Below are 27449 nucleotides of genomic sequence, written 5' to 3' on the forward strand. Positions count from 1 at the left end.
ACGCCTCAAATCCATTCCCACTCCTCTCCCATCTGAAACCTTTCTTGTCACCATAGATGCTACATCCCTTTACACAAACATCCCATATACCCATTGTCTCTCTGCCCTTGAGCACTACCTCTCCCAACGCCCACCCGAAGATCTTCCAAAAACCTCGTTCCTTATCACACTTACCAACTTCATCCTCACCCATTATTACTTCACTTTTGAAGGCCAGACCGACAAACAAATCAGGGGAACGGCCGTGGGAACCAGGATGGCTCCGTCCTATGCCAACCTCTTCATGGGCCGCATGGAGGTGGTTTTCCTGAAGACCCAACAGCTGCTTCCCCTGGCCTGGTATAGGTTTATAGATGACATCTTTGTGGTCTGGACTCATGGTGAAGAAACACTCCTTAATTTCCTCCATAACCTCAACTCCTTTTCGAATCTGAATTTCACCTGGTCCTTCTCCAAAACCCAAGCCACCTTCCTGGATGTTGACCTTCATCTTGTTGAAGCTCACATCCACACCTTTGTCCATATCAAACCCACAAACAAACAACAGTACCTTCACTTTGATAGCTGCCATCCATTCCACATCAAACACTCCCTTCCCTACAGCCTAGGCATTCGTGGCAAACGTATCTGCTCCAGTGACGAATCCCTCAACAATTACACCAATAACGTGACCAGTGCTTTCCTCTCCCGCAACTATCCTGCAGACCTTGTCCACAAACAGATCTCCCGAGCAATACATTCCTCCATGTCCAACAACAATGTTCCAACCCCCAGCCACTGTCTTAGGCTTTAGGGTCTCCATGCAACTTTCACAAACATCACAGAGAGCTCAAGGCTTATCTTGAAACCCAAAGTGAATTGGGAAGTATGCACAATGTACTTCATTGAAAAAGACAGTGATGTTCACCTGTTAGTTTGAAGAGAGTGTTCATCACTAACATGTGTAACATAAGCCATCAGGGTACTTTAGACAATGTTTTCATGATGAACTCTTATTTCAGCTTCGACTAAGAGAATCACTTTAAGGACAAAACAGGAAAAGAATGTCCAATAAACATGGGCTCTAAAGTGGGTGCCTCAAGAGCTGTGAACACTTGTTCATCTTCACTATTGTAAATAACATTTCTTCTACTGAATGAGCTAGAAAAAGAGTCAGGTTTGAAAAACTTTATGGTTAACTTAGTTTCAGGAGCTCTGCAATATGCCATATTCAGTACAATGTCAATGGCAGTTTGAAAAACTTTCTCCCAGCACATTCCGTTGAGATTAGAGTGGCAGATAATTCAGTTAACTGGGACAGAGGTTTTAGCTTTACTAAAGTCTGCAATCTAGCACTCACTTTACTAAAATTATGCTAAAAAAAATCAGTAGTTTCCCTCTGTTTATAGATAAATATCTATTAAGATGCTTTTCAGTAAAGGGTTTTGTGTTCTGGCATCGCTGTTCTGTTTGACTTGAATTAATATTGACTGTTGTATCATTTGATGTTGCCTCGTTATGGCGACGTACAGTGTGTACCGTTCACATTTTGATTGTAGTTGGAACAGAAAGCAATGAAATCTAAGCTTAACACCTGATGAAGATAGCTATGAAAGTTGCCAGAGTATGGTGTAAATAGAAAATGTCATCTCGGTTCCAAACCCAAAAATGTGCAAAGTTTGCAGAATTTTTGTAGTAGTACTGATTGTCTTTCCTGCGCTACAAAATGATGATACAGGTTGTCACTCTTTCAAGAATCATCTACTAATTGTTGAAATCCTATTGAACCTGTCCTGTCTTTTTGTGTAAGAGTTGAACAGCCTTCAAATCTAATAAATATTTTTATCTTTAATTGTTCATTCGTCATTTCTACTGCATGTCCATGTGAAGTTACTATGAAATAATTTTCATTGGTGTTATAATATGTAATTTTTAAGACTGACTGGTTTCATATGCTCCCATATCCTTCCTTTCATACACTCTCCTCCCCTTCATTCCCTCTCTTCCTCCACAGTCGTCCTCTACGACAGTCACCCCCTGCCCCACCCCATCCCCCCTGCCACACTCCGTCCTCCCCTGCCCTGGTACTGGAAGTTAGACCTTCTTGAGGTAACACTGGTCTTTCTGTTTGTCTCTTTCTGAACTTAATAAGTATAATTAGTAAACATCTTATTTATCCTGTTATGGGCTACTTTTGCTAATTTTTTAATTGTTACTGTGTCGTGTTATTGTATTGTGGCTTACAAATTGTTTCTCTGAAAAGAAAAGAAAAAAAATACATTATAGGTGCTTCTGTTTAAATGTATTGCAGTTTTTTTTAAGTTGGCAAACTTTGTCATCATATGTTGTTGCCTTGCTTGTGTAGACACTGGGACTTCTCTAACGGGGGTGTGCCTCGCTACCACAGTCCTCCTCTGTCTACTGAGTATGAGCGTCCTCCTCCATATTACTACCCTGGCCCAGGGTAAGTGTTCTTTGTGTGTATGTGCTAGTCCAGTTACGTTTTTTGTTACCAGTGTCTTTTGTCAGTTACCAAAGGTAAGCATTCACATAATTTAAGCTTTCATGGTGTGCAGTAGATTAAATTTGTAAATATACTGTACGTGAGTTTTGAAGGTAAGTGTTACTCATGTACAAAATCCACCTGCTTTTAGAGTTTTACATAATTTTTACGTGTTACTGCATGTAACTTTTGATGGTTCTGTCTTACTGCCATCCTTAATCTGCTTGCAATTGTTCCATTTGTGGGTGTGGCTCTGATTTCTGTAAGTTTTCTTGTGCAAACTTCTTGAAGTGTTGCAAGTATTTATTTTGCGAAGGATGATCCTCAATCCCTATCACATTACTCGTTGCCTCTCTGTCTTGTATTTCCTTATTTTTAAAATATTTTTGATGTGAAAGGTAAATATAATGCCAGATGCTCATCTTGTGCCTTGTGGAAACTGCAGTGTCTGGTAATAAATACTCGTACGTGTACTCTTTACTGCTAAACACCAAATAAATGTTAAATTGCCAAAACCCTTTACCCAGAAAACTGAAGAGCATGCAGTGTTAACTGAGTAGTTTTATGATGAGCAGCATTTTCATCCTTAGAGTGATAATGGTGGATGCCGTACATATCACAGAAACAAGTCGTCGTCATCGTTGTCTCCAGTCTGAAATCTGATTTGATGCAGCTTTCTATGCTACTCTGACTTCTGTAATTTTCTCCATCTCCGCATAAATACAAACTACTTACATCCATTTGATCCTTGGTCTTCTACAATTTTACTCCCCTCGTGGTCAGATTGAACATCTGCCTCTGACATTAATTTTTGGACCAGTAATTTATTGTTTTACATTTTAATGCTTGAGATTTCATTGGTATTCATATACCTGTAGTCATGTCAAACTCCAAGCAGTTTCATTCACATTATGTCGAAAAATTGGTGCCTGCTGAGAGAATTCACACTTTTTGTATTTGCTTGTCATTCTTCCCTTACACTCTATCAACACCCCTTTGCAGACGATGCTACTCTTCTACCTAATGTTTGTGCAGTGAAGGAAACAGATTTTGCACGAGTCATTATTATCTGTTGTGTTATCACTAATTTGTGATATAGTTGGTGACAGTTTGACTATAGACTAGACATTCAACACTGTCTTCAATTTGTGTCTGATGATGGCTTTTTGTTGATGATACACATATCACAATCGAGCACAACAGAATGAGCTATAAATGAAATATACATAAGTACAGTTGATTGGTACTCAGTAAAAGATCTATCTTTTAACTTAGAAAAACACAGTTTTTATTTTTATTGTGTGTATTTGGGGGGGGGGGGTGGACGATTGATTTCTAACATTATTAGAGAAGACTCGGTGGCCCTTGTGGTATTACTGGACAAAATACTTACACATTCGCAGTTCTGTCATGGAAGGATCATATACACACACACACACACACACACACACACACACACACACACACACACACACACACTAAATTACCTACAAATAACAGTCTGTATAATTTACAGGATTTTCAAATGACAGCGATGTTGAAATGCAATAAATGGCATAGCCTCCAAACAAACAGCCCTTACAGCCTTGCTGTCCACTGCCTTCAAAGAATGCATTAACACCTGGTGGGTGCAAGCAAAATCGAAAACACACATATATTTAGCAAAATTACAAACATACACTGGCAAGTAATCACTCAACCTAATTAAAATGAGACGTGCTTGACACTTACGTAGCCAATCTTGGAGTGAAAATCAAATTAAATTAGGCAAGTTTAAGAACCAGTAATAAAGCTTAATATTCTCTAAAAAAAAAAGTTGTGGATAGGTGTGCCAAACAAAAATTTCTAATGGAAAGCACACTTTATCTTAAGGTAGAATTTTAATGCTTGCAACTTACATCACCTCAATTTTGTTCCACCACAATCAGCTGACAGAGAGCCACAAGGCATTACAAGCTAGCTATAATCTTTTAGTACATGCTTCAGGCATCATAACCATTTAAATTGAAATTCAACTACAAAAAGGTTAACAACACTAAAATAAGTGGGCTAACACCTTAATAATGTTTAAAACATACTGTCTTGGCAAATACACAATGAATGTTCAACAGTTTAACATATATTCTTAAAATAATGAATTACTAACCCAACAAAAGTCTTAGGGCCAGTCAAATTAAGGAACTTTAAAGTCCAGACACACACCTGAACATACAGATCTCAAATGAGCCTCTTGTTCTATAGCCACTGAAAAACTATTTGATGCAAATGTGATGCTCACCATGCCCTGAAGTGAAGTGTTGCTTTGTTCTTCATCAACAATCGTACCTCTCGAAGTATCCAGAGTAGACAACTAATGTGGGAAGTGACTGACAGCTCCATTTGGTGTTTCTGATCATTGATGTGCAGGACCTCTATTAATAGGCCATGTCTGGCAACCATCCACTATGGATATCATGTTTACTCCACTGCAAGGTGCATTGTGTTGGCCAAGGAACGACACCACCCATCCAACTGCCTGAGCGCCACTGCACAACTCACACCCAGTCGTCCCTCAACCCACAACAACAGACTCATTGGTGCAGACACTAGTCATCTGGCATTGCATAGATCACTGCTCACAACAGGACCCAGAGACTCCTTAGCTGGGTCGCGTGCTCCTTAATTTCCACAGTGTTGTGACTCCATCACATCATAGCGAGGCAGCAGGGTAGCGCCACCCGAGATCTTTGACAATTGATCATGGATCAGCTCATATGTAAAGGACCTGGTATGATTGGTAATAAAGTAGGGGCCACATGACACTGAAAGGATTCCTCATTACGTTGCAGTCAGTTTTTTTTTAAGACTGTGTGGGTAGGCAGCACCCAGCATGCTTACGGTGATAGGGTAACCACTAGGGTGGCACTAACTGGTTGCCAACCCGAAGATAAAAGACAGACTGAAATCGTAGGACAAAATTATAACTGTAGTCAGGTAGGATGCTAAGCCAATTTTTAGAGTTTGTTAGCACCATCGATTACGTCTTCTAAGTAATGTTGTAACTCTTTAAGTGACCAAAGAAAATTGCAAAACTGGAAATATGTGACTGTCTGCAAGGCCCCAAGTCAACTAATTGATTAAATCTTTCTGAGCATCAACCAAAATGTCATATGAAATTAAATGGATTTGACTTACAAAAGTATAAAATGACAACTGCAAAACTTGACACTTCTCATTGCATTAATGTGCCTTATGAACAAATAATTACAATTAGAATAAACATGTGAAGGGTAATTCCCTTGACCCCAATGTATGTGATCGAAAAAGCAAGATAATGAAGTTCACTTAAACTGAACAGGAAGACTGTATGAGGGTGATTTGATAATTTGGGTAAAAAAGCAAGAGAGATGTTTTTTTTTTTTCCATAAACATCTCGCTGTACTTCTCAACATAAGTCTCCTTTTGTGAATACACAGTTGATCCAGCAACCCTCCGGTTTTTCATTCTGTCAGAAAAATAGGTTCTGTCAAACTCTGGAAAATACTTCTTGACTTCCAGTATTATTTCCTCATTTGATGCAAATTTCTTACCACCACAGGAAAGTTTCAACTTGGGGAACAGGCAGAAGTCAGAGAGGGTTAAGGCTGATGACTAGGGTGGATGAGGAACCAATTCAAAGCCTTATTCATGCACTTTTGCCATTGTTAAGAACAGTGGCCATCATCTTACCAGCTGATAAAATGGTATTTGCCTTCTTCGGTGCACTTCACCAGCCTTTGTCCATTGTTTTGACTGCCATTTTGACTCTTATGTGTAATAATGGAGCTAGGTTTCATCAACAGTCATACACATTGCTGCAATAAGTACTACAGATTGTGATTAACCATTACCAGACATTGTATTGAAATGCATAAAAGTTTCTTGACTCACTTGCTGTGTCAAATTCGGATAGAATTCCAAGCTTTCAGTTATGTCGACCATCATCTTCATCAGGAACTAAAACTAACAGTCCTGAACTGTGAAGCTTCCCTCTTTGGTACCCACAGAACAGCATCTGATTGGCTGGATAATGTCGTGATAGTGCAGACAGGTGGTGTGCTCATAGCTTGCAGTGCCATCCAACGCATCAGGTGGTGAACTACGAGAAATATTCCTGTGTGTTTTTTGTTTGTCCTTCATCTTCAGTGCATGTCCAAACACATGTAAATTCATTAATCCAAAAGTAAATGGCCTTCAATGATGGCGCAAAGGCCACATGAACTTCATCCAATTCTGTTTTGATTTGTGCAGCAGTCCAACTCTTCAGATGAAAACATTTAATAATAGCATGAAACTCGGTTTTCTCCATTTTTAATTGCAGTTGACACACTTACCAATTCAGACAGCTGTCAGTAATGAATTGTTTGCTGCGCATTGTTGAAATTCTTTATATAATCTTTAGAATAATGAAGCTTACCAACCATGAAGAGACAACAAAAATGATCCATTCTTTCATGGAAATTTATGAGACTTATCAGACCTTGTAAAAATAACTCATGGCAATAAAACATCAAGTGTAGAGATAAGCTCAATAATAAATGACTAATGTTTGAAAGAATAACAGAAGTAAGCTATTTGCAAGATAGATGCAAAATAAAAATGGTTTTCATTAAAGAAAATAACTCTGTGTTGTGTTACAATATTACAGTGAATGAGAGTTGAAAAATAAAAGTCGTCATTAACTTTTGCACTTCACCTCAGTGCAGTCCATTGGAATTTGGAAAAGGCATGTAATCAGCTGGAGTAGCTTGTGTGTTAAGCGGTAGTATGTAGCCACTCCCTATTAAAATAGCTAGTAGGGCAGAAGTCTCAGTGGGAACAGTTACTTTATGTGAAATATGGTAGAATGCTGTAACAAGGGTGGCAGCTTGACCTAGTGAGATTTGAGATTTGTTGGTGCTCCTGTGACATCAAATAATCCAAGGACATCAACAATTCATTGTTGCCAGTATCCAGAACTACTGATAAGATGGGATGTTAACTGGGAGAGAACTGAAATTCTACAATGCATAACAGGAATCATTTGATAATGCCATTCAAAATTTCTTTCAGTTGTGCAGAGAACTGAAATCAGAGTTCCAAGATATCGCAATGGGATGCTGTGAATAGAGGTCCGCTGTTGTGCAGCATTACTTGGTATGTGTATGCAGTGAAATTCTGATTGGAACGCACAAGTGAAATCAGAATGAAGTATGAAATCGCATATAACTAGTTGATTCCTATGGGGCAGAACAAACGTTGCATTAATTTATCAGTCGGGGACCAGTCAGATGTGTTGCATATGAGACAATAAACTGTCGTAAATAGGTTCCAAGAAGAAGTGGAGCCTACAGAAGATGCTGAATTGTGCTAGTTTAGTGTCGATGTGGAGACTGGGTGTGTGGAGCACTGATTGCACTTGCTCGGTGGTAGTTGAGCAATAGATGGACCATTTCTGCAGAGAGTGGCGATTTATACGTAGGTTGGAACTTAAGTAGTGGCAACCTGTTGTGGAGACACTATGCAATGGAGTTTTAAAATTTTCCCGCCGAATTGACTGTTCAAACAAATTTCGGGCTTGCAGCCGGTCGTAGTTCAATACTTCACACGATATTTCAACTGGGCACCTGCCAGTCATCTTCAGGTGAGCCGTCGAAGTCTGGCGAAAACTTCCCCCCCCCCCCCCCCCCCCTTCTTTATTGTATTTCAATTCCCCATCAGGGCTTGCGAAAACGTCCTTCCGTTCCACAGTATATAGCGTACTGTAAGTATTCTGCGCATGCGTCGAAAACTTGATAGTTGAACCACACTACCCGCCGGCAGCACCCTCGCTGGTGGAATAGCGGAACTCAGTCGCCCTCTGCGTTGCTGTTTGCCATGGCCGTTGACGCACTCTGTCGTCTTCGATTTGAGCAAATCGTGGAGATGATGGGATTCCATGCACTTTCCAGCTGGTAGCCGCTGTCACGGTTTAACAGATTTTCTGCCAGTCGTATTTCTACAGATTCTTTAATAATGGAATCCCAGAAAGACGTTGCTGTAGACAAAATCATTGTTTTCTCATACTGCATTGAATGTCCAGTAGAAATACAATGTTCAGCAATAGCGGACTTGCTTGGCTGCAAAAGGCGGGTGTAACGTTGATGTTCAGTGCAGCGTTCTTTCACGGTGCATGTGGTTTGACCTATGTAAGCCAGACCACATTGGCACGGTATCTTGTAAATTCTGGCCTTTCGTAGTAACAGATGGTCCTTAACTGATCCCACAAGGTCCGCAATCTTCGATGGTGGGCGGAAAACCACTTTTACCTGAAATTTTCGGAGGATTCTTGCTATTTTAAACGAAGTGTCGCCAACGAAAGGAGGAAAAGCTAAAGATTGTTCCGGCATGTTCTCCTCTTTATTCACTTCCTGCTTCTTAGTTTTAACTGTTAGTGCCCTGTTAATCGGCCGGATGGAATACCCATTTTCGCTGAATACTGTCTTTAGATAGGTGAGTTCTTGAGGTAAGCTATGTAGATCTGAAACAGTATGAGCTCTGTGAACAAGTGTTTTAAGCAAACTCTTTAGCTTTTCTTCCTTTCGTTGGCAACACTTCGTTTAAAATAGCAAGAATCCTCCGAAAATTTCAGGTAAAAGTGGTTTTCCACCCACCATCGAAGATTGCGGACCTTGTGGGATCAGTTAAGGACAATCTGTTACTACGAAAGGCCGGAATTTACAAGATACCGTGCCAATGTGATATGGCTTACATAGGTCAAACCACACGCACCGTGAAAGAACGCTGTACTGAACATCAACGTTACACCCGCCTTTTGCAGCCAAGCAAGTCCGCTATTGCTGAACATTGTATTTCTACTGGACATTCAATGCAGTATGAGAAAACAATGATTTTGTCCACAGCAACGCCTTTCTAGGATTCCGTTATTAAAGAATCCGTAGAAATAAGACAGGCAGAAAATCTGTTAAACTGTGACAGCAGCTACCAGCTGGACAGTGCATGGAATCCCATCATCTCCACGATTTGCTCAAATCGAAGACGACAGAGTGCGTCGACGGCCGTGGCAAACAGCAACGCAGAGGGCGACTGAGTTCTGCTATTCCACCAGCGAGGGCGCTGCCGGCGGGCAGTGTGGTTCAACTATCAAGTTTTCGACGCATGCGCAGAATACTTACAGTACGCTATATATTGCGGAAAGGAGGACGTTTTCGCGAGCCCCGATGGGGAATTGAAATAAAATAAAGAAAGGGGAAAAAAAATGTTTTTCGCCAGTCTGCGACGGCTCACCTGAAGATGACTGGCAGGTGCCCAGTTGAAATATCGTGCGAAGTATTGAACGACGACCGGCTGCAAGCCCGAAATTTGTTTGAACACTATGCAATGGAATCTACTCTTGTCGCTGATAGCACACGTTGTTGGCATACCTACCTTACCTCCGAGCAAATGGACTCACAAATCCCACGTCACCGGCATGCACACAATCAAGGGAAACACTGTCACATGAGAGCGAGCGGTCTAATGAAACATTGTCACTATGTTTTCGAAACAGTAACAATGGAATTGGATCAAGATTGAATGTGCCAGAGGTTGTGCAGCATGACCGTGTCATCAAGGTCTTCAAGAGGCATGCAGGGAATTGGCATTGCCATACAGAACAGTGGCACGTTGGGTAAAAGCCTTCAACAAAGGTCGGCAAACTGTGGCAGACATGCATCGGGCCGGTCATTTTAGCGTCTCTGGAGAAGTAGTGTATGCTGTTGCCACGTTAGTGGACAGCAATTGATGCCATACGTTGTGTGAGCTCGCCCATGAAACCGGATTAGCGCCTATGACTGTGCTTTGCATCCTTAAGGAATACCTGGGCATACGAAAAATTGCATCTTGATGGGTTCCACATGACTTGACGGAAATGCAGAAATGGATGTGTTAAGACACTGCTCAGACGCACTTGGAGTGCTATAAGCACGAAGGAGAGGCTTTCTTATGCCGTATCGTAACACTGGATGAGACATGGGCCACATTATATGAACCAAAGCTGAAACACCAATCCAATTAATGGCATCATTATGGGTCGCCGCGAAAGTCGAAGGTGCGTCAGAGCCCCAGTATGGTGGAAGTTAGGCTGATTCTCGTGTACGACTGTGATGGTGTTATCCTAACGCATTACGTTCCTCCATGGCAGACTGTCAGTGCACAGTATTACTGTTCGTTTTTGGAGCATCACCTGCGATCAGCTGTGCGAAAGAAGCGGCAATGCTTTCTGTGCAACCCACCCATCATTTTGCACAACAATGTGTGAGTGCATAAGCACAAGCTGTGGCTGCTCTGTTTGGTCGATGGGACTGGGAAGTACTGTACCATCCACCATACTCCCCGGACTTAAGTCCTAGTGACTTGGATTTGATTCCGAAGATGAAGGAAGCACTTTGAGGCATTCACTTCAGAACTGTTCCAGAGATTCGACAGGCAGTAGACTGCTCAATTCTCACCATCTACATAACAGGCTCTGCTAACAGTATACTACACCTTCCACATCGCTGGCAATGGGTTCTACACAACACTGGCGACTACTTTGATGGACACTAACAGATGCAAACATGTAACTCTTTGGTATCGATTATGAAGATTCACACAATCACAGCTTTCGGCCATTAAGGCCTTTGTCAGCAGTAGACACACACACACACACACACACACACACACACACACACACACACACACACACACACACACACTCTCAAGCAAGTGCAACTTGCACACACGTCTGCAGTCTCAGAGAGCTGAAACTACACTGCGAGCAGCAGCACCAGTGCATGATGGGAGTGGCGACTGGGTGGGGGTAAGGAGGAGGCTGGGGCGGGGAGGGGGAGGGACAGTATGGTGGGAGTGGCAGACAGTGGAGTGTTGCAGTTTAGATGGAGGGCAGGAGAGAAGGTGTGGAAGGGGGAAGGTAAGTAGCGGAAAGGAGAGAAATAAAAATAAAAAGAAGTTAAAAGACTGGGTCTGGTAGTGAAATGACAGCTGTGTAGTGCTGGAATGTGTACAGGGAGGGGGATGGATGGGTGAGGACAGTGACTAACGAAGGTTGAGGCAAGGAGGGTTACGGGAACATAGGATGTATTGCAGGGAAAGTTCCCACCTGCGCAATTCAGAAAAGCTGGTGTTGGTGGAAAGGATCCATATGGCACAGGCTGTGAAGCAGTCATTGAGTTCAGGGGTATCATGTTCGGCAGCGTGTTCAGCTACAGGGTAGTCCACTTGTTTTTTGGCCACAGTTTGCCTGTGACCATTCATGTGGACAGACAGCTTGTTGGTTGTCATGCCCACATAGAATGCAGCACAGTGGTTGCAGGCTTAGCTTGTAAATCACATGACTGGTTTCACATGTAGCCCTGCCTTTGATGGGATAGGTGATGTTAGTGATCGGACTGGAGTAGGTGGTGGCAGGAGGATGTATGGGACAGGTCTTGCATCTAGGTCTATTACAGGGGTATGAGCCATGAGGTAAGGGATTTGGAGCAGGGGTCGGCCGGTGTGGCCGTCTAGGCGCTTCAGTCTGGAACCGCGTGACCGCTACGGTCGCAGGTTCGAATCCTGCCTCCAGCATGGATGTGTGTGATGTCCTTAGGTTAGTTAGGTTTAAGTAGTTCTAAGTTCTAGGGGACTGATGACCACAGATGTTAAGTCCCATAGTGCTCAGAGCCATTTGGGAGCAGGGGTTGTGTAAGGATGGATGAGTATATTGTGAAGGTTCGGTGGACAGCGGAATACCACTGTAGGAGGGGTGGGAAGGATAGTGGGTGGGACATTTCTCATTTCAGGGCAGGATGAGAGGTAATTGAAACCCTGGCGGAGATTGTAATTCAGTTGCTCCAGTCCCAGATGGTACTGAGTTACAAGGGGAATGCTCCTCTATGGCCGGATTGTGGGACTTTAGGAGGTGGTGGGAGACTGGAAAGATAAGGCACAGGAGATCTGTTTTTGTACAAGGATGGGAGGATAATTACGGTTAGTGAAGGCTTCAGTGAGACCCTCGGTATATTTAGAGAGGGAATAAATGATTGAGTTGTAATAATGTTTTACTGGCATCTGAGACACTTCAAAGGTTCCCAGTAGCCATCCTGACCTCACACAGGGATGTGTCTCCTCAGTGCCACTGCAATTTGCTGGATGTATTCCAATTTCTATCTCCTCCTACAGTTTTTACCTTCTACAGATCCCTCTAGTACCATGGATACATGATACCTTAACACATGTACTATCATCTTGACCCTTCTCCTTGTCAGAGTTTTCCATGTGTTCCTTTTTTCACCAATCCTGCAGGGGGGAGAACCTCCCCATTCCTTATCTTATCAGTCCACCTGATTGTCAACATCCTTCTGTAGCACCCCATAGTAGGAAAAAAAATCTCAGATTTGCTAGAAGCAAGGGCAATTCAATATTCTTTCAGCCCCTGTGCTTCATGTACAGTGGTAGTCCAAAAGAAAACCAGTAATGGAGAAATGGCTTATTGCATTTGTGTAGATATGAGAGCAGTCATCATGGTCACAAAACCAGATACTTATCCTACTTGGTATTATTGTCGTGTGGAATGTAACTGCAACACTTCGATTGTAAAGTGCTTGTTATTAATTGTTCAACTTCAGAGAAAAGCACAGTCACTGGCAAGCCTTCCACAATTTTATCCTATGAAAATTACGTAGATCTTACTTCCCTCATTGTCGGTGGATCGACGGAAGTCCACGGCAGCGACACAACGTGGCATTGGGCTTTTACTTTTGCGACTTTGGCCCACAGTGCGCTTCACATTTAAGTCCTCGTTTCTTCAGCACTGTGCCCATTAATCCATAATAACTTGCCCGGCCATGCTTCCAGATATGCTGACCATTGCTTTCCCGTCGTACTTAGATCCTCGCACTAGCCATGAGATGTAACACAGCTAGGACTAGCAGCACTCGACTGTACTTCATAATCCGAGCATGGCGTCACTGCTACTAGTACCTGCTGGCGCATTCCCGCGCCCAGAGGCATGACAAAACAATCTCTCTGACTTCAATGTTAACTATATATGCCATGACTTGCCAGTGTTAAATATTACATAATTTAAACATAGTATTTACAATACATATTTATACTAGACAATACATTGTATACAAACAATGTCATGTGTTAAGTAAGCGAAAAAATTCATAGCAAGGACTGCGTTGTAGCGTCACATGTGCTCCACGTTTCGTTGATCTTTATCAGCACTTATAGACTCAACGAACGTCCAGAACGCAACAACCAGCCCTTGCACGTTCAAAACACTTCAAAACATTACATAAATTTACAGTAGTTACTCACTCTTTCCGTAAAACTTAACCTATGACACATTTGACATTCAATACTTTTGTATACATAATTATTAAAAAACATCCTTTACATAAATTATTTTCCTTGTACACTATTTTGTACACCATTCGAAATTTCTTTAGTACAGCAATTAGCTGCAAATTACAACAAACAATAGTAAATATTGTGGGTACAGTAATTTATCATCACTTCATATTAATTAAATGGTAAGACTGTACCGCAACCAGATAAAAAACCTTATTAATTAGCTCACACAGCATATACCATATGCGTCCATACTTAAATGCAACTGTACTGGCACTAAGCAAAAACACACATTAATTGGCTCACACAGCTTGAGCGTACCCGTGTCTGTTTTAACCAATTATCACGTAAACAACAAAAGAATATACTAACTAATTCACACAGCCTGTGCATAACAGTGTCCATTCAACAGCAATAAAAATTAGCACTACACCAAAGAACATATTAATTAGCTCACACAGCCTGAACATAACTGTGTCCACCTGAAATTAACCATAATTACAACACACATATTTACACTTGTATAATTTGCACACACATTTGTGCTAGTCGGTGTTGTATGCCCACAACTTTTCTCAATCTCCGTTAGCAATGAAAATGACATTGCTAGTGCACTTTCTTGTGCACTCCTTTTGTTACAGAACTTTTATCTTTTGGGTGCCCACATATTATCCACGTCCAATAGGCACCTCTTTCACCACTATCATTTCATGCACTTTAATTAGTGTACACTTTAATGTATATATCCACCTGTAACTTAAATAAACAGTCTTAGTCCATTTGCATTTACTGCCAATACACCGTGTACACTCTTAATATTAATTACATTAGATGTCATTTTTCATTTTACTTTACAAATCACAGAATATGTCCTATAGCTAGTAAATAAAACCTAATTATCTTGTTCATTACTATACTTTACTATTTACATTAGTGTTCGTTATATACGCACATACTTTTCATACCACATCAATGACTTCAGCCATTCTTAATCAAACAGTGTATGAATACATCAACGCAAAAAATTTAATCATTTCTGCTCTGATGGAGCTTCAAGTCTATTATGTTCCTCACTCCTAACCTTTTGCCTGACTGTGGGTACACTAGGTAGAAAGCATTAGGATGGGGAATACTTTCAATTCTAAACGGCCCATTATCAAAAAATGTAAACTTCGCTATTTCATTGTCGATTTCACTCGATTTTTCATGAGTTTTCACTAGGACTTTTGTCTCATACTTTAAATTTTGCGGGCTTCAGATTCTCACCGTGCCTCTTAATCCGAGCCACAGCACGTTTCTTCATCTTTTCTCTCACCATTTCTTTCTACTGAATAATGTCTTCATCTTGTCTGGGTGAAAAATCAATTATTTCCTCTACTATACTCTTGGATTTAACACCCAACATAATTTCCTCTGGTGTGAACCCTGTACTTTTGTGAGATAATGTATTCAAAATCCTTTCAACATCTTCTACATCCCTGCCCCAGGCTTTGTGGTTGTTGTGGCAGTATGTTCGAAAGTATCGTCCTAATTCTCGCATATACCACTCTGAAGGGCTACTGGAGGGGTGATATGCCGATATGTGAATAACCTCTATTCCTCTTTCTTTCATCCCCTCATTCCAAATTTTTGAAATAAATTGCCGTCCGTTATCGGACAATATCGCCTTCGGTACACCTATCTTCACGAAATGATCTTCACTGAATTCTGCCTTGGCCATAGCCTTGCGCAAAGTATATAGCTTTACAAATTACCAGATGTCTTTGTTAAAGAACCATAAATGTCCGTTGCTAGAATTTCCAAATTATCCTTCGGTTGAATACTTTGCATAGGGCCGCGACTGGCTGCATTCATTACTTTTACCTTCTGACATCGGTCACAAGTACGGATTCTGTCAGCCACTTTCCTACTATTTTATTGAAGCTAATGGACTCTGATATTTTGTCAACACATTTCTTTGCCCCGCAATGACCGAACGCTAAGTGGAAATAGTCAATTACTTCGCACACACATTTACTTGGCCATCTGACACGCCACTCCTCTCTTTCTGTATTCTTTCGTGAATATAAAATACCCTTATATATCTTACAATATTTCCTCAACTTCTCACCTTTCTCATCTTATGCGCCGTAACCTGTTTTTACCAGTTTCAGACACTCGTCTTCATTCTGATAATGTCGCATATTTTTACACAGATTCTCCACCTTCTTTTTCCCTTCCAGGTCTTTGAAATACATAACTTTCAACACACCTTCCGTACTGTCTTTATCTATTACTCCTCCAGGATCACACGGTAACCGTACAACGTGTCAGCTACGCAATTGTCTACTCCCTTCAAGTGACAAATTTCGACATCAAATTGTTGGATGTACAACACCCATCTTTTCAGCCGGTCGTGTAATAAACGACACATTTTTAGAAACGTCAAAGCTTTATGGTCAGTGTGCACAATCACTTTGCACCCCCATAAAAAACCTTTGAATTTTTTAAATCCCCAAACAATGGCTACCGCCTCTTTCTCTGAAACGGTATTTTTTTTTTTTTTTTCGTATTTAGTCAAGGTCCTGCTCGCAAAACCAATGGACCGACACTCCTTGGTATCGCCTTCTCCTACTCCTTGGAAAATGTGCACCGCAATTCCATAATCACATGAGTCTGTCCCCCAGTGAAATGGCATTGCTAAATCCGGGTGATACAGTACTATTTCCTTCACAAGCTCATCTTTCAATCTCTCAAAAGCTCTTTGACACTTCTCTTTCCAAACAAAGGCACTGTTTTTCTTTAACAAGTCGCACAAATTGGGATTATTGAACGCTTGCCCTTCAACATATTTATGATAAAAATTGCAAAGACCCAGGGAAGCTTGCAATTGTTTTTTGGTACACGGTGGCGGACAATTTCGCATCACCTCCAATTTTTTCGGATCTTTGGTTATTCCTGGAGTTGTTATAATGTGGCCTAAAAATTCAATTTCCTTCTTCACAAACTCGCACTTCTTTAATTTCAATGTCATCCCTCCGTGTCTTAATGCTCGAAATACTTCATTCAAAAGCTCGCAATGTTCCTCCCATGATGACGTCGCTATCAGCAGATCATCAACATAGATTGTAATCCGGGAACTCAGTTCTTTTCCCAGTACACTGTAAAGCACTCGGATAACCACCAATACTGATGTGTTCAATCCGAAGGGGATAACTTTATACTGATAACACTTCCCTGAAAATAGGAATGCTGTCAGTTTCTGTGATTCCTCTTCGAGGCTTATTTGCTAATATCCAGCAGTCATATCGAGGGTTGTCATGTACTGTACATTATGAAATTTCTGCAACACATCATCTAAACACTCCGGACGGTCCATCTCACGCTTCACTACTTCGTTAAGTCCGCGGGCATCGATCACAATCCTGACGCTATTGTCTTTCTTACTGACCAAAACGAGTGGGCTATTATATTGGCTCTTAGAATGTTCAATAATGCCCCATTCTTCCATGCGGTTTATTTCTTTCTGCACCGCTTCCCTCAGAGCTATCGGCACCCTATAAACCAGCCCAAAAACAGCTCGTGGGGAATCGTATCGATCTTATATTCAAAATCCCACACGCGACCTGGTTTATCCGAGAATACTTCTTTGTTGTTAATTAAAATGTCATATACTTGAATTTTCTGTTCATTAGTGACTCCCGAAATATTTTCGACGATTACTGCAAATTCGTCGTCAGAAGGCGATATCATGTTTATATTCCTAACATGATAACACTCTGACACTCCACTCAGACCTTCATTCATTGGTAATGTAATTATGTTCAATCTCGTTTCGTTAATGTCAATTTCCTGATCAGCATCATCAAAACCCATTTCTAATTTAAACTCTCCTACCAAACACATCATAATCTTTCTGTCACAATCTATAATCACTTTATACTTCGTCATCCAATCCATGCCTACAATCATCTCTGTGCTTAATTGTGGTACTACTAAAAAGTCATGTTCCATCGCAACATCCTTAATACAAAATTGCATCAGAACCTGCGTCTTAATTGGTTTGCTACAGACACCTGTGGCATCTATCACTTTTATTCCCGTAACAGGCTTTTCTACCACCTCCGTTACAGTCTTAATCCGTTCGTAAAATGACAGCGAGATTACACTAATCTGGCTGCCACTGTCAATCAAAATTTGAACTTCCATACCGTATACTTTACTAGGTATCATTATCTGGTCACATGTTTTTGCTTTCTTACTTTTCTCTTCCCACAATAAATCTTTTTCAACTTCAAAATCACTCCATAACGCATCATTTCTCTCAATTATTTTATCTGGGATTTTTTTTGTTCTTCCCCTACTACTTTCTTTCGTTTGACACAAAATATGCTTTACGTCATCTGTATTGAACCATTTGGCGGGTTTACTCTCACTAATATTATTACCTGGGTATGTCACATCTGCTTTGACCTAGTATATGCTGTAATCGCTTGTTTCGCGCACCAAACTCATCATGCGGTCAGAATTTGCACCTTCGGTCGGCAGAGAATGGCGCTCATCAGTTAGGTCTGATCCGTCGAATTCGGCTGTCTCGGAAATGGCATTCCTACTACTTTCACCTACCTGCACATTACGTGCCCCTTCATCATTACTAACGCAAATTATCTCATCACTATTATCCATTTTATTCTTATTAACTTCATTTCTTCCACGCAGCGTCTCTGTAATATCGCTCGCCTCCTTGCTACTCTTCACCCTTTGCCTTCTTCCTCCACCAAAAACTATTTTTCTATCCCTTTTCCATTCTTCTACACCTTCATACATTTTGATCATTTGTAGTAGCCATCCCCCTTCATTGCCTAATTGCTTCACTTCATCAACATGCGCCTTTTCGACCGGAAACTGACCTCTCGCCGGCGCTGCCTTACTTTCCGTACGCGCCGCACCTGGTGTCGCTTCGACAGCACTCCTAGCCTTGTTTACTACCGCAGGTGACACAGCCCGTATACTCAGGTCATTACCCTCTGTTTGTTTTTCATATTTTTGCTTTCTTACGTAAACTCGCTCGCGTTTGTCTGTGTTCTCGCTGCTCAAACAGTTGCGTTGTTTCTTTGTTCGGGGCCGCGCGCCGCCACCCACACCAGTCTGCCCCGTCACAGTTGCGGCTGTTCGTTTTCCGGACAACAGTGATCAAAATGTTGCCCGTTGTGGCTTCCCTGCGTGCAACCACCCATTCCTCTCCTACCTCGGTCTACTCGAGTAGATCTCACGTCATATTCATTACGTCTTTCGTTAATTTGGTGACTATTATAATTGATCCTACTCTGATTATTTTGACCACCGTGGAACCGATTGTCACTGTCTCAGTACCATGCGTCAATGTCACCAACTTTCTTCAAAAAGCTGTTTTACTATTTTCATTCATTAAGTAGCCTCGGACACTCCACGGTAATTTTCCGTGTAGTATCGTCAGCATACTGTTTTCCGATATCCGTCCCTGAACGTACTTGACTTTTTTGAATAAGTCTTCACAGTATGACTTCATGTTTGTATCTTTGCTTGGCTGGTATGGAGACACTTGCATAAATTCTTGCAAAACTTCGTCCTGCTCATCTGTGGACCAGTATTTATCTTCGAACTTAATTAGAAATTCCTCCAATGCCCAACAATTATCCGTTGCATGGACGACCCAGCTACTCGTGTCTCCGATTAATTTAGTTCTTGCAATTCTAATCCTGTCTTCTTCGGGTAACGCAGATGGAATTATTTTCCTGCACGTGTCCATGAATATAATGGGTTGGACCCCTCCTTTCGGATCGAATTTCTTGATTTCAAAAGTCACATGGCTAGGGTATGCCCCTCCCAACGCGAACGTAGCCGTAAAATTTTTTACATTTTCTAAGTTTTTCACTTGCTCTTTGATTTTATTGGTTTCGGACCTCAAACTCTCTACCTCTGTATTTTAAACTCTACAAGTTTGTGGTTCACACCGACCTGTAACGATCGCATTTTATCCTGTACTTCCGTATTAATTGCGATTACCATCTCATTTAATTTCTTTTCTGTTTCATCCTGAACCTTCACGATCTGTCCCTTCAATGTACTGACTGACCGATGTAGTTCGTTTTGGATTTTTGTTTGTTCGTCAGTGACCACTTTAATTTCCTGGTTTATTTTTTTCTTCAGATCATTATGTATTGAATTGACATCGCCCATAAGCCTACCGCTAACCGCTTCATACAATTCCTCTCTTTGCTTTTTAATTTCATTGCTGACTGACTTCTTTAATGCTTCCATCTTATTATCAAATTTACTTTCTAACTCATTAACTTTTTCGGTTAATTTTTCGTCCACTTTCGCAGCCAAAGTTTTAATTTGCCCACCAAGTTCACTTTTCAACAAACACACATTACTATTCACACTGTTCAGATCATTTTTCATTTCAGTTTTTATCGAACCCATCTCATTATGCATTTCACTTTTGATCGAACCTATCATCTGAAATAATTTATCCCAATTATTAGGTTCCAAACTACCTCCCGCATTTGTTACTGGTTGCGCAACAATGTCTGTCACACCTGGTACGTGTTTCATACCTGTTACAACTTCATTAATATTATTATCCTCAGTAAACATATTTTTATAATTTTCTTGATATGAGTCATTGATTTCTTGCTTTATTACTACATGGCTCATATCTTCTGCATTAGTTGAAGTACCTAGCCCACTATCGTTACTCATTTCAGCATCAAACAATGCTGAGCCTGACTCAAGCCTTTGTAGTTTCTGTTCCACTTGCATTGTCGATTGTAAAATTCTGCTATTGTTCAGCCAAATTTTCCATTGATAATTTTTAGTTAAAAAAAGAAGTTTGGACCGCTGGACAATTCCAAGATTGGAAATGTCCTTGGGATTTGCGAAATTACAAGTTGACAATGACCCTGAATTATGAATTTTGACCGTGTCGGGATAAGGCATCCGAATCCAAAGTAAATAATGATTATTCCACGGGAAACAGGAGACGTTATAACTTGATCGTTATTGAATGAGTAATTTCATTCAATAAAGATCGATAAATGAAATAATGGAAATAATTTGGAAATAAATTTTGCCGAAAGAAACAATTAAGTTGTAAAAGCAATTAAAAAATCGGTCGCCAGCTCAACTGATGAGCGACAGTCTGTTAAGTACGTGAATAATTGTGTCAAAAATAAAGTTTACCTGTTTGTAGCGCAGCAGGTGGAACAGGAACTTTTACGTAAGTGCTGTGTCGGGCTCAGTAGTCATATAAAACAATGTCATAACAATCTAACTACACTTAAACATTAATTTTGATAATTTTTTTGTTCATAATTTGTCAGTTAAGTGCAATGCTGACAACACAGATAATTATCTATCGAGATTTTGAATAATGGACTGTCATTCTGTCTTTAAAATTAGGTAGTTTGCACAGTTTAATGTACTGATAATGAAATATATTGCCAATAATTGATTAACTATGTTTTGAATGATAACAATTCATTAGTTGGGGAATTGTCAGGAGGAATAAGCTTTATAGTTTCATGAAATATCCCTGAACTAACTTCAGCTGAATATGCATTGAAATAAGTATTAATAATCAAATTTATTACTTTAGTCTATTATTAAGTTACTACGGTTGCTGTAAGCTTATTAAGTGCAGCAATTAACTACGATAACCAGCCTGAAATTTACTCTTCACCGTCTGTGCAAATAATTTGATAATTAACATATTTTCTCTTGATAATGGCGTGACACACTCGGTTCAATAAGGTACAGATTGGAAGGAACCTACTTGGTGTTATTGTCGGGTGGAATGTAACTGCCACACTTCTATTATAAGGTGCTTGTTATTAATTGTTCAACTTCAGAGAAAAGTACAGTCACTGGCAAGCCTTCTACAATTTTATCCTACGAAAATTATGTAGATCTTACTTCCCTCGTCGGTGGATCCACTGAAGTCCACGGCAGCGACACAATGTGCCATCAGGCTTTTACTGTTGCGACTTGGGCCCACAGTGCGCTTCAAATTTAAGTCCTCGTTTCTTCAGCACTGTGCCCATTAATCCATAATAACTTGCCCGGCCATGCTTCCAGATATGCCGACCATTACTTTCCTGTCATACTTAGATCCACACACTAGCCATTAGATGTAACACAGCTAGGACTAGCAGCACTCGACTGTACTTCTTACTCCGAGCACGGCGTCACTGCTACTACTACCCGCTGGTGCACTCCCGCCCCCAGAGGCACGACAAAACAATTTCTCTGACTTCAACGTTAACTAAACATGCCCTGACTTGCCAGTGTTAAATATTACATAATTTAAACATAGTATTTACAATACATATTTACACTAGACAATACATTGTATACAAACAGTTTCATGTGTTAAGTAAGCGAAAAAATTCATAGCAAGGACTGCGTTGTAGCGTCACACTCCCATTTGTGTTTCCTCTATTTGCATTCCTTTGAGCATGTCAGCAACCTATTGATCAGCTGAACAATTCTATAGAGATGGACAAATTGAACTCTCAGATGTGATCTTTCTACAGTAGGCACATGCCAGTGGCAAACATTCAGGAGCCTTATGAGCTGAATATTTGCAATGAGTGCAGCACACTTGAGAAATGAATGCATATGTAGTGGAGTTTACCCTGGTGGAAGATTGGACAAATTGATGGACCTCTTTGTTCAGAAACAGGAGTTGTACGGCCTCCCTTAATGTACTTGGTGAAGCATACTTCAGTCCAGCATCTACCTGTGAGGTCAGTCCCATGAACGAATACATCTGCATAGTGAGCTTTTTCTTTGCCAAGTAGTACTTCTGTCCTTTCATTAATACCCCCCACTCCTCCCCCCCCCCCCACCACCACCACCACCACCACCATCAGTACATATGTACGACGACATGACACAGCACCAAGCGAGGTACTGCAGTGGTTAGCACAATGGACTCGTGTTTGGGAGGATGATGGTTCAAACCTGTGTCCAGCCATACTGATTTAGGTTTTCCTTGATTCCTAAATTGCTTCAGGCAAATGCTGGGATAATTCCTTTGAAAGGGCATGGCCAATTTCCTTCCCCATCCTTCCCTAATCCAATGGGACCAATGACCTCACTGTTTGGTTCCCTCCCCTAAACCAACCAATCAAGACACAGTTCTTATTCAGTCAACAAAGTCCTCTAAATCCTCTCCAGAATTCTGGCACAGAGAGCAAATTTTGTCCCTATAGCAGTAAATGCAATGCTTACCTTCATATCTATCCACTAACCCTTCGGCTAGGATGTCCAATGTCTTGGTATTTATGATTTCTTCCACAGAATTTACATAAGTATGAGTCTCTTGTTGTAAGTTTAGGTTGGCAGTTCCTACCAATACCTTGGCACTCAATGTGGACAGTGTCCCTACATCCATTAAATTTAGAATGAAAGTGTGGAATTTTTTTATGGTTTATGTGTGAAGGTGGGTACCAGCAAACCCATTGCAAATTCAGTTACAGGGTGGGATTGAACCAGCTGTGGGAATGCCAGAAATGGGGAAGCGAGGCTAGCTGTGAGCACAGCGCTGCTTTGTGGCGTCACATTTACTAATGTCTCATTACGGCACCTTTGCAGGTCTTCATTTTCCACCCAAAGCTGCTCCAGCCTTGCTTGCATTTGGGGATCCATCTCCAGCTATCCCTGTGACCTGTTGGTGTGCACCTCTTTAAACTACACACATAAAAACAAACAAAAAGTCTTCAGCTGTGCTTCTTAGTAATAATTCTCATGCCATCAAATCCTAATGGTGTCTTCTTTCTAAAAGCGATTTACATTTGTTGACTGATGGCATGGCAGCATCAGATAGTGACACAGTGGCTGCCTAGTGTCTGAGTGGTGCTAGGTCATCGTACCTACGATGTTACCTTGTGCGGGGCACCCGCGATCTTGTGCAGGGGCAGCTGCAATGTGGCCTTGTGAGTGGGCAGCAGAATCAGTGAGCAAGTTTGGAAGTCCTTGTTCAGAAGCGGTGGCAGTGGCAGTGGATCTGGGAAGACTGCTGTGGGAAGCTTGGACTGACTGCACTAAGCACTTGTCAGTTACATCACAACATGGATCCAGACAGCCCCCCATGCCTGCACTTGTGGTTTAGTAATGGGTCATCTCAAAGCTGTAAACAGGAAGAATTTTGACCCCACTCCTGACACCAGCTTGTACACCCTACTCAGGGGTGTAGTCTGGATTGGAAAGCAGTGTGGGCTTGTATTGTAGTTATACAGTACTTTGGTTTTAGAAAAGAAACTTTTCCAGTTTATTTGCTTGTAGGCAATACTGGTGAAGATTGTCAGGGGATGAGAGAAGATAAGTCCAGCAGCCCCAGAGCCATCTCAAAAGAGAAGGGAAATTGCCAAGGAAAAGAAACTTAGCCATTTAACGTCTGCTGTAGGTGGCCATGGCTCAGAAAAAAAGAGAGAGACTTTTTTGGCCGCAGCTCCGAGAGTCCTCAGTCTCCCAAGTCAGGTGATTTGTGGGATGTGATTTTATTGGCAAGGCTGCTTTGCTAATGTCGATTCGGTCAGTTCCGGCATGAACTGGTTGATCATTGTTGCATCAGTGATAAGATGGTGGAAGCAAAGGCACCCTCTTTGTAAAATTTAAATAGCAAATAATTCTTGCATTTGGAGCCTAGAGATGCTTTGTATATTTAGTTTAATTGTTATGGTGTAACATACACTGATTGGCTGTCCTGTCGCCCGTTTGACAGTATTCTACATAATTTTAATTTTATTGTCTGCATTACTAATTTTTGTTAGGACATATGCTGTTCTTCTTGTCTGGCAGGTAGGGCAATAATGCCTCTAGATTTTTTGTAAATAGCTGAATGATTCCTAGAGGGTTACAATTACCAGAGACTATTACAGTTGTCAGAGAAGTATTCTGCTGTAACAATTCACAAGCACATCTTTTTAGATTCCAATATACACAAAAACTGTGCTTTAAATATTTTGTTTTGTGTGCAACTTTTACATATTTTGCAACACCTCCTTTTTCCATGTTAACGCTGTGTGAAGCTGGCACTTATCTTTAATCCCTGATGCCTAACTTCTTCCTCGCTGTGTTGTTTTCAGGGAGGCATATTATATCAATCACTTAAGAATTTTTCACATCTTCTAGACTTACATCCATCTTACTTTTCAGCTCTCTAATGCTCCAATTGGAACAATTTTTATTTATTTATTTATTTTTTATAACTTGTGGCCCTATTGTGTTCCAATTTGTTTCAAGTTTTTTGGTCTGTAACCTGCCTCTATGTATTAACTTTATAATAATATAATAAATTACAAAACATAACAAAATCTGACATTGGCTAGGATTGTGGAAGTGTCCATGATTTTTGTGACATTACGGTATGGGTTTTATTGTGCACTAAAATAGTAAATTCAGTGAGGAAGATCGCCTCTAAAACCAACTAATGATTCCATATTCAGTGTGCTAGCAAGCAGTACACACTCATTAATCTTCACATACCCTTTTCAATGTATATAACAAGAAAGATCCATGAAATGTGGAAAAATTGTAATCTAAATTTGAAAACTTCATGGCAAAAATCTCCCAAGAAGACATACAATTTTAGTGGGATACTGTAATGCACAGACTGACAAGGAAAAAGGACACTGGAAAACTGTAGACACGTATCCTGCCCATAACTTCAAAATTATAAACAGACTGAGACATTCCATACTGCGCCAACAAAACAACTGAAAGACCATGTCAGCTTCCTTAGAAAAATAACCCAGGAAGCCAAAGACCTGTTGAAGCCCTATAGAAGAGAAAGGGACCTACCAGGTCGATCATACAGCTGTTTCCTCCTACAGAAAGAAATACAGGATGTCCAAGTCCATCAAGGCACAAACATAGATGAGAGTATTATTTAACAGGGACTACAGTGAAACTCACTCTGATGAAAAGCTACTCAACGGAAGCACAGTTACTGAAATTTGACACATAAAAGATCATATAAACAAATTTGAAAGAGGAATAGGGTAAGCAAAAGGCAGACACTGGGGAAAAAGAGGCTAAAGAATTAATGCCATTGAAAAAGAATGTGAAATCCTAACAGTGGGACTCAGAATGTGAAAAAGCACTGTACAAATGAAAAAGCTGTCCTTAAGAATAAAAGGGGGTGGTGGCAGAAAATAAAAACTCTTTTACAAGATGAGGAGGTAAGTTGCAAAAAAACCATTGTGCAAAACAAGAGGAAGTATCTAAAGGAACAATTGGATTCCACCGAAGGAACTTCTTGTAATTACAATGCAAGAGACATATACAGTCAGCTTTTGTAGGAGGGATTCATCGATATAGCCTTCAGCATTTGTATTTCAGAAAACCGAATTGAAAACGCATACTCGTCAATCACGAAAACTCAGGAATTAGAACGATACTGTCTGACGGAATGAGATTTTCACTCTGCAGTGGATTGTGCGCTGATACGAAACTTCAGAGTTCAAGTCTCGGTCGGGCACACAGTTTTAACCTGCCAGGAAGTTTCGATACTGTCTGACCTCGACTTTCTGAACCCCTGTCAAGATTCTCTCAAAACCTTCCCACCTCAATTCATTCAGAATTCTCACCATCTACACAAGTGCAACTCCAAACATAGTTCTTAGACTAAAAGGCAGTATGGCATTAGGAGAAGACAGAATTACTTAAGAATCTTTGACAGAATTCCCTCAAAGAAGTCACTCAAAGCTTTACAGAAATCTGGCATATGGGGAAACTTCCCAGTGAATGAAAATGTGCTCTCATTAATACATTGCATGAGAAGGTAAACAAAAGAAGTACAGGGTGTACATAAAGTCTGGGAACACTTTCAATTATTTATTAAACAAGAACCAAGCATTGTACAGACATGTACATAAGTCATTTTGAAAAGAAACCCTGAAAGAGGTGTGTGTGTGTGTGTGTGTTGGTGTGTGTGTGTGTGTGTGTGTGTGTGTGTGTGTGTGTGTTTTTTTTTTCTTTCCGTGTATGCTCCGGGTGGGGACTACTCAAGAGTACGTCATTATCAGGAGAAAGAAAACTGGCATTCTACGGATCGGAGCGTGGAATGTCAGATCCCTTACTCGGGCAGGTAGGTTAGATAATTTAAAAAGGGAAATGGATAGGTTGAAGTTAGATATAGTGGGAATTAGTGAAGTTCGGTGGTGGGAGGAACAAGACTTTTGGTCAGGGGAATACAGGGTTATAAATATAAAATCAAATAGGGGTAATACAGGAGTAGGTTTAATAATGAATAAAAAAATAGGAGTGTGGGTAAGCTACTACAAACAGCATAGTGAACGCATTATTGTGGCCAAGATAGACACAAAGCCCATGCCTACTACAGTAGTACAAGTTTATATGCCAACTAGCTCTGCAGATGATGAAGAAACTGATGAAATGTATGATGAAATAAAAGAAATTATTCAGATAGTGAAGGGAGACGAAAATTTAATAGTCATGGGTGACTGGAATTCGAGAGTAGGAAAAGAGAGAGAAGGAAACATAGTGGGTGACTATGGATTGGGGGAGAGAAATGAAAGAGGAAGCCGTCTGGTAGAATTTTGCACAG

The 27449-nt window shown here is 40.8% G+C and overlaps 1 protein-coding gene across 5 annotated transcripts in view; it reads left to right on the forward strand.

Moving 5' to 3' along the window:
* LOC126236235 (prominin-like protein) overlaps window positions 1-27449 on the forward strand; it is a 572733-nt gene that overhangs the window by 516289 nt on the left and 28995 nt on the right. For all 5 annotated transcript variants that reach the window (XM_049945374.1, XM_049945376.1, XM_049945373.1 and 2 more), the window contains one exon: window positions 2345-2443. In XM_049945374.1, the coding sequence (XP_049801331.1) occupies window positions 2345-2443 (99 nt within the window). The remainder of the gene's footprint in view (window positions 1-2344; window positions 2444-27449) is intronic.

The sequence above is a fragment of the Schistocerca nitens genome, chromosome 2 (assembly GCF_023898315.1).
Source record: "Schistocerca nitens isolate TAMUIC-IGC-003100 chromosome 2, iqSchNite1.1, whole genome shotgun sequence".
In the NCBI taxonomy this organism is placed as follows: Eukaryota; Metazoa; Arthropoda; class Insecta; order Orthoptera; family Acrididae; genus Schistocerca; species Schistocerca nitens.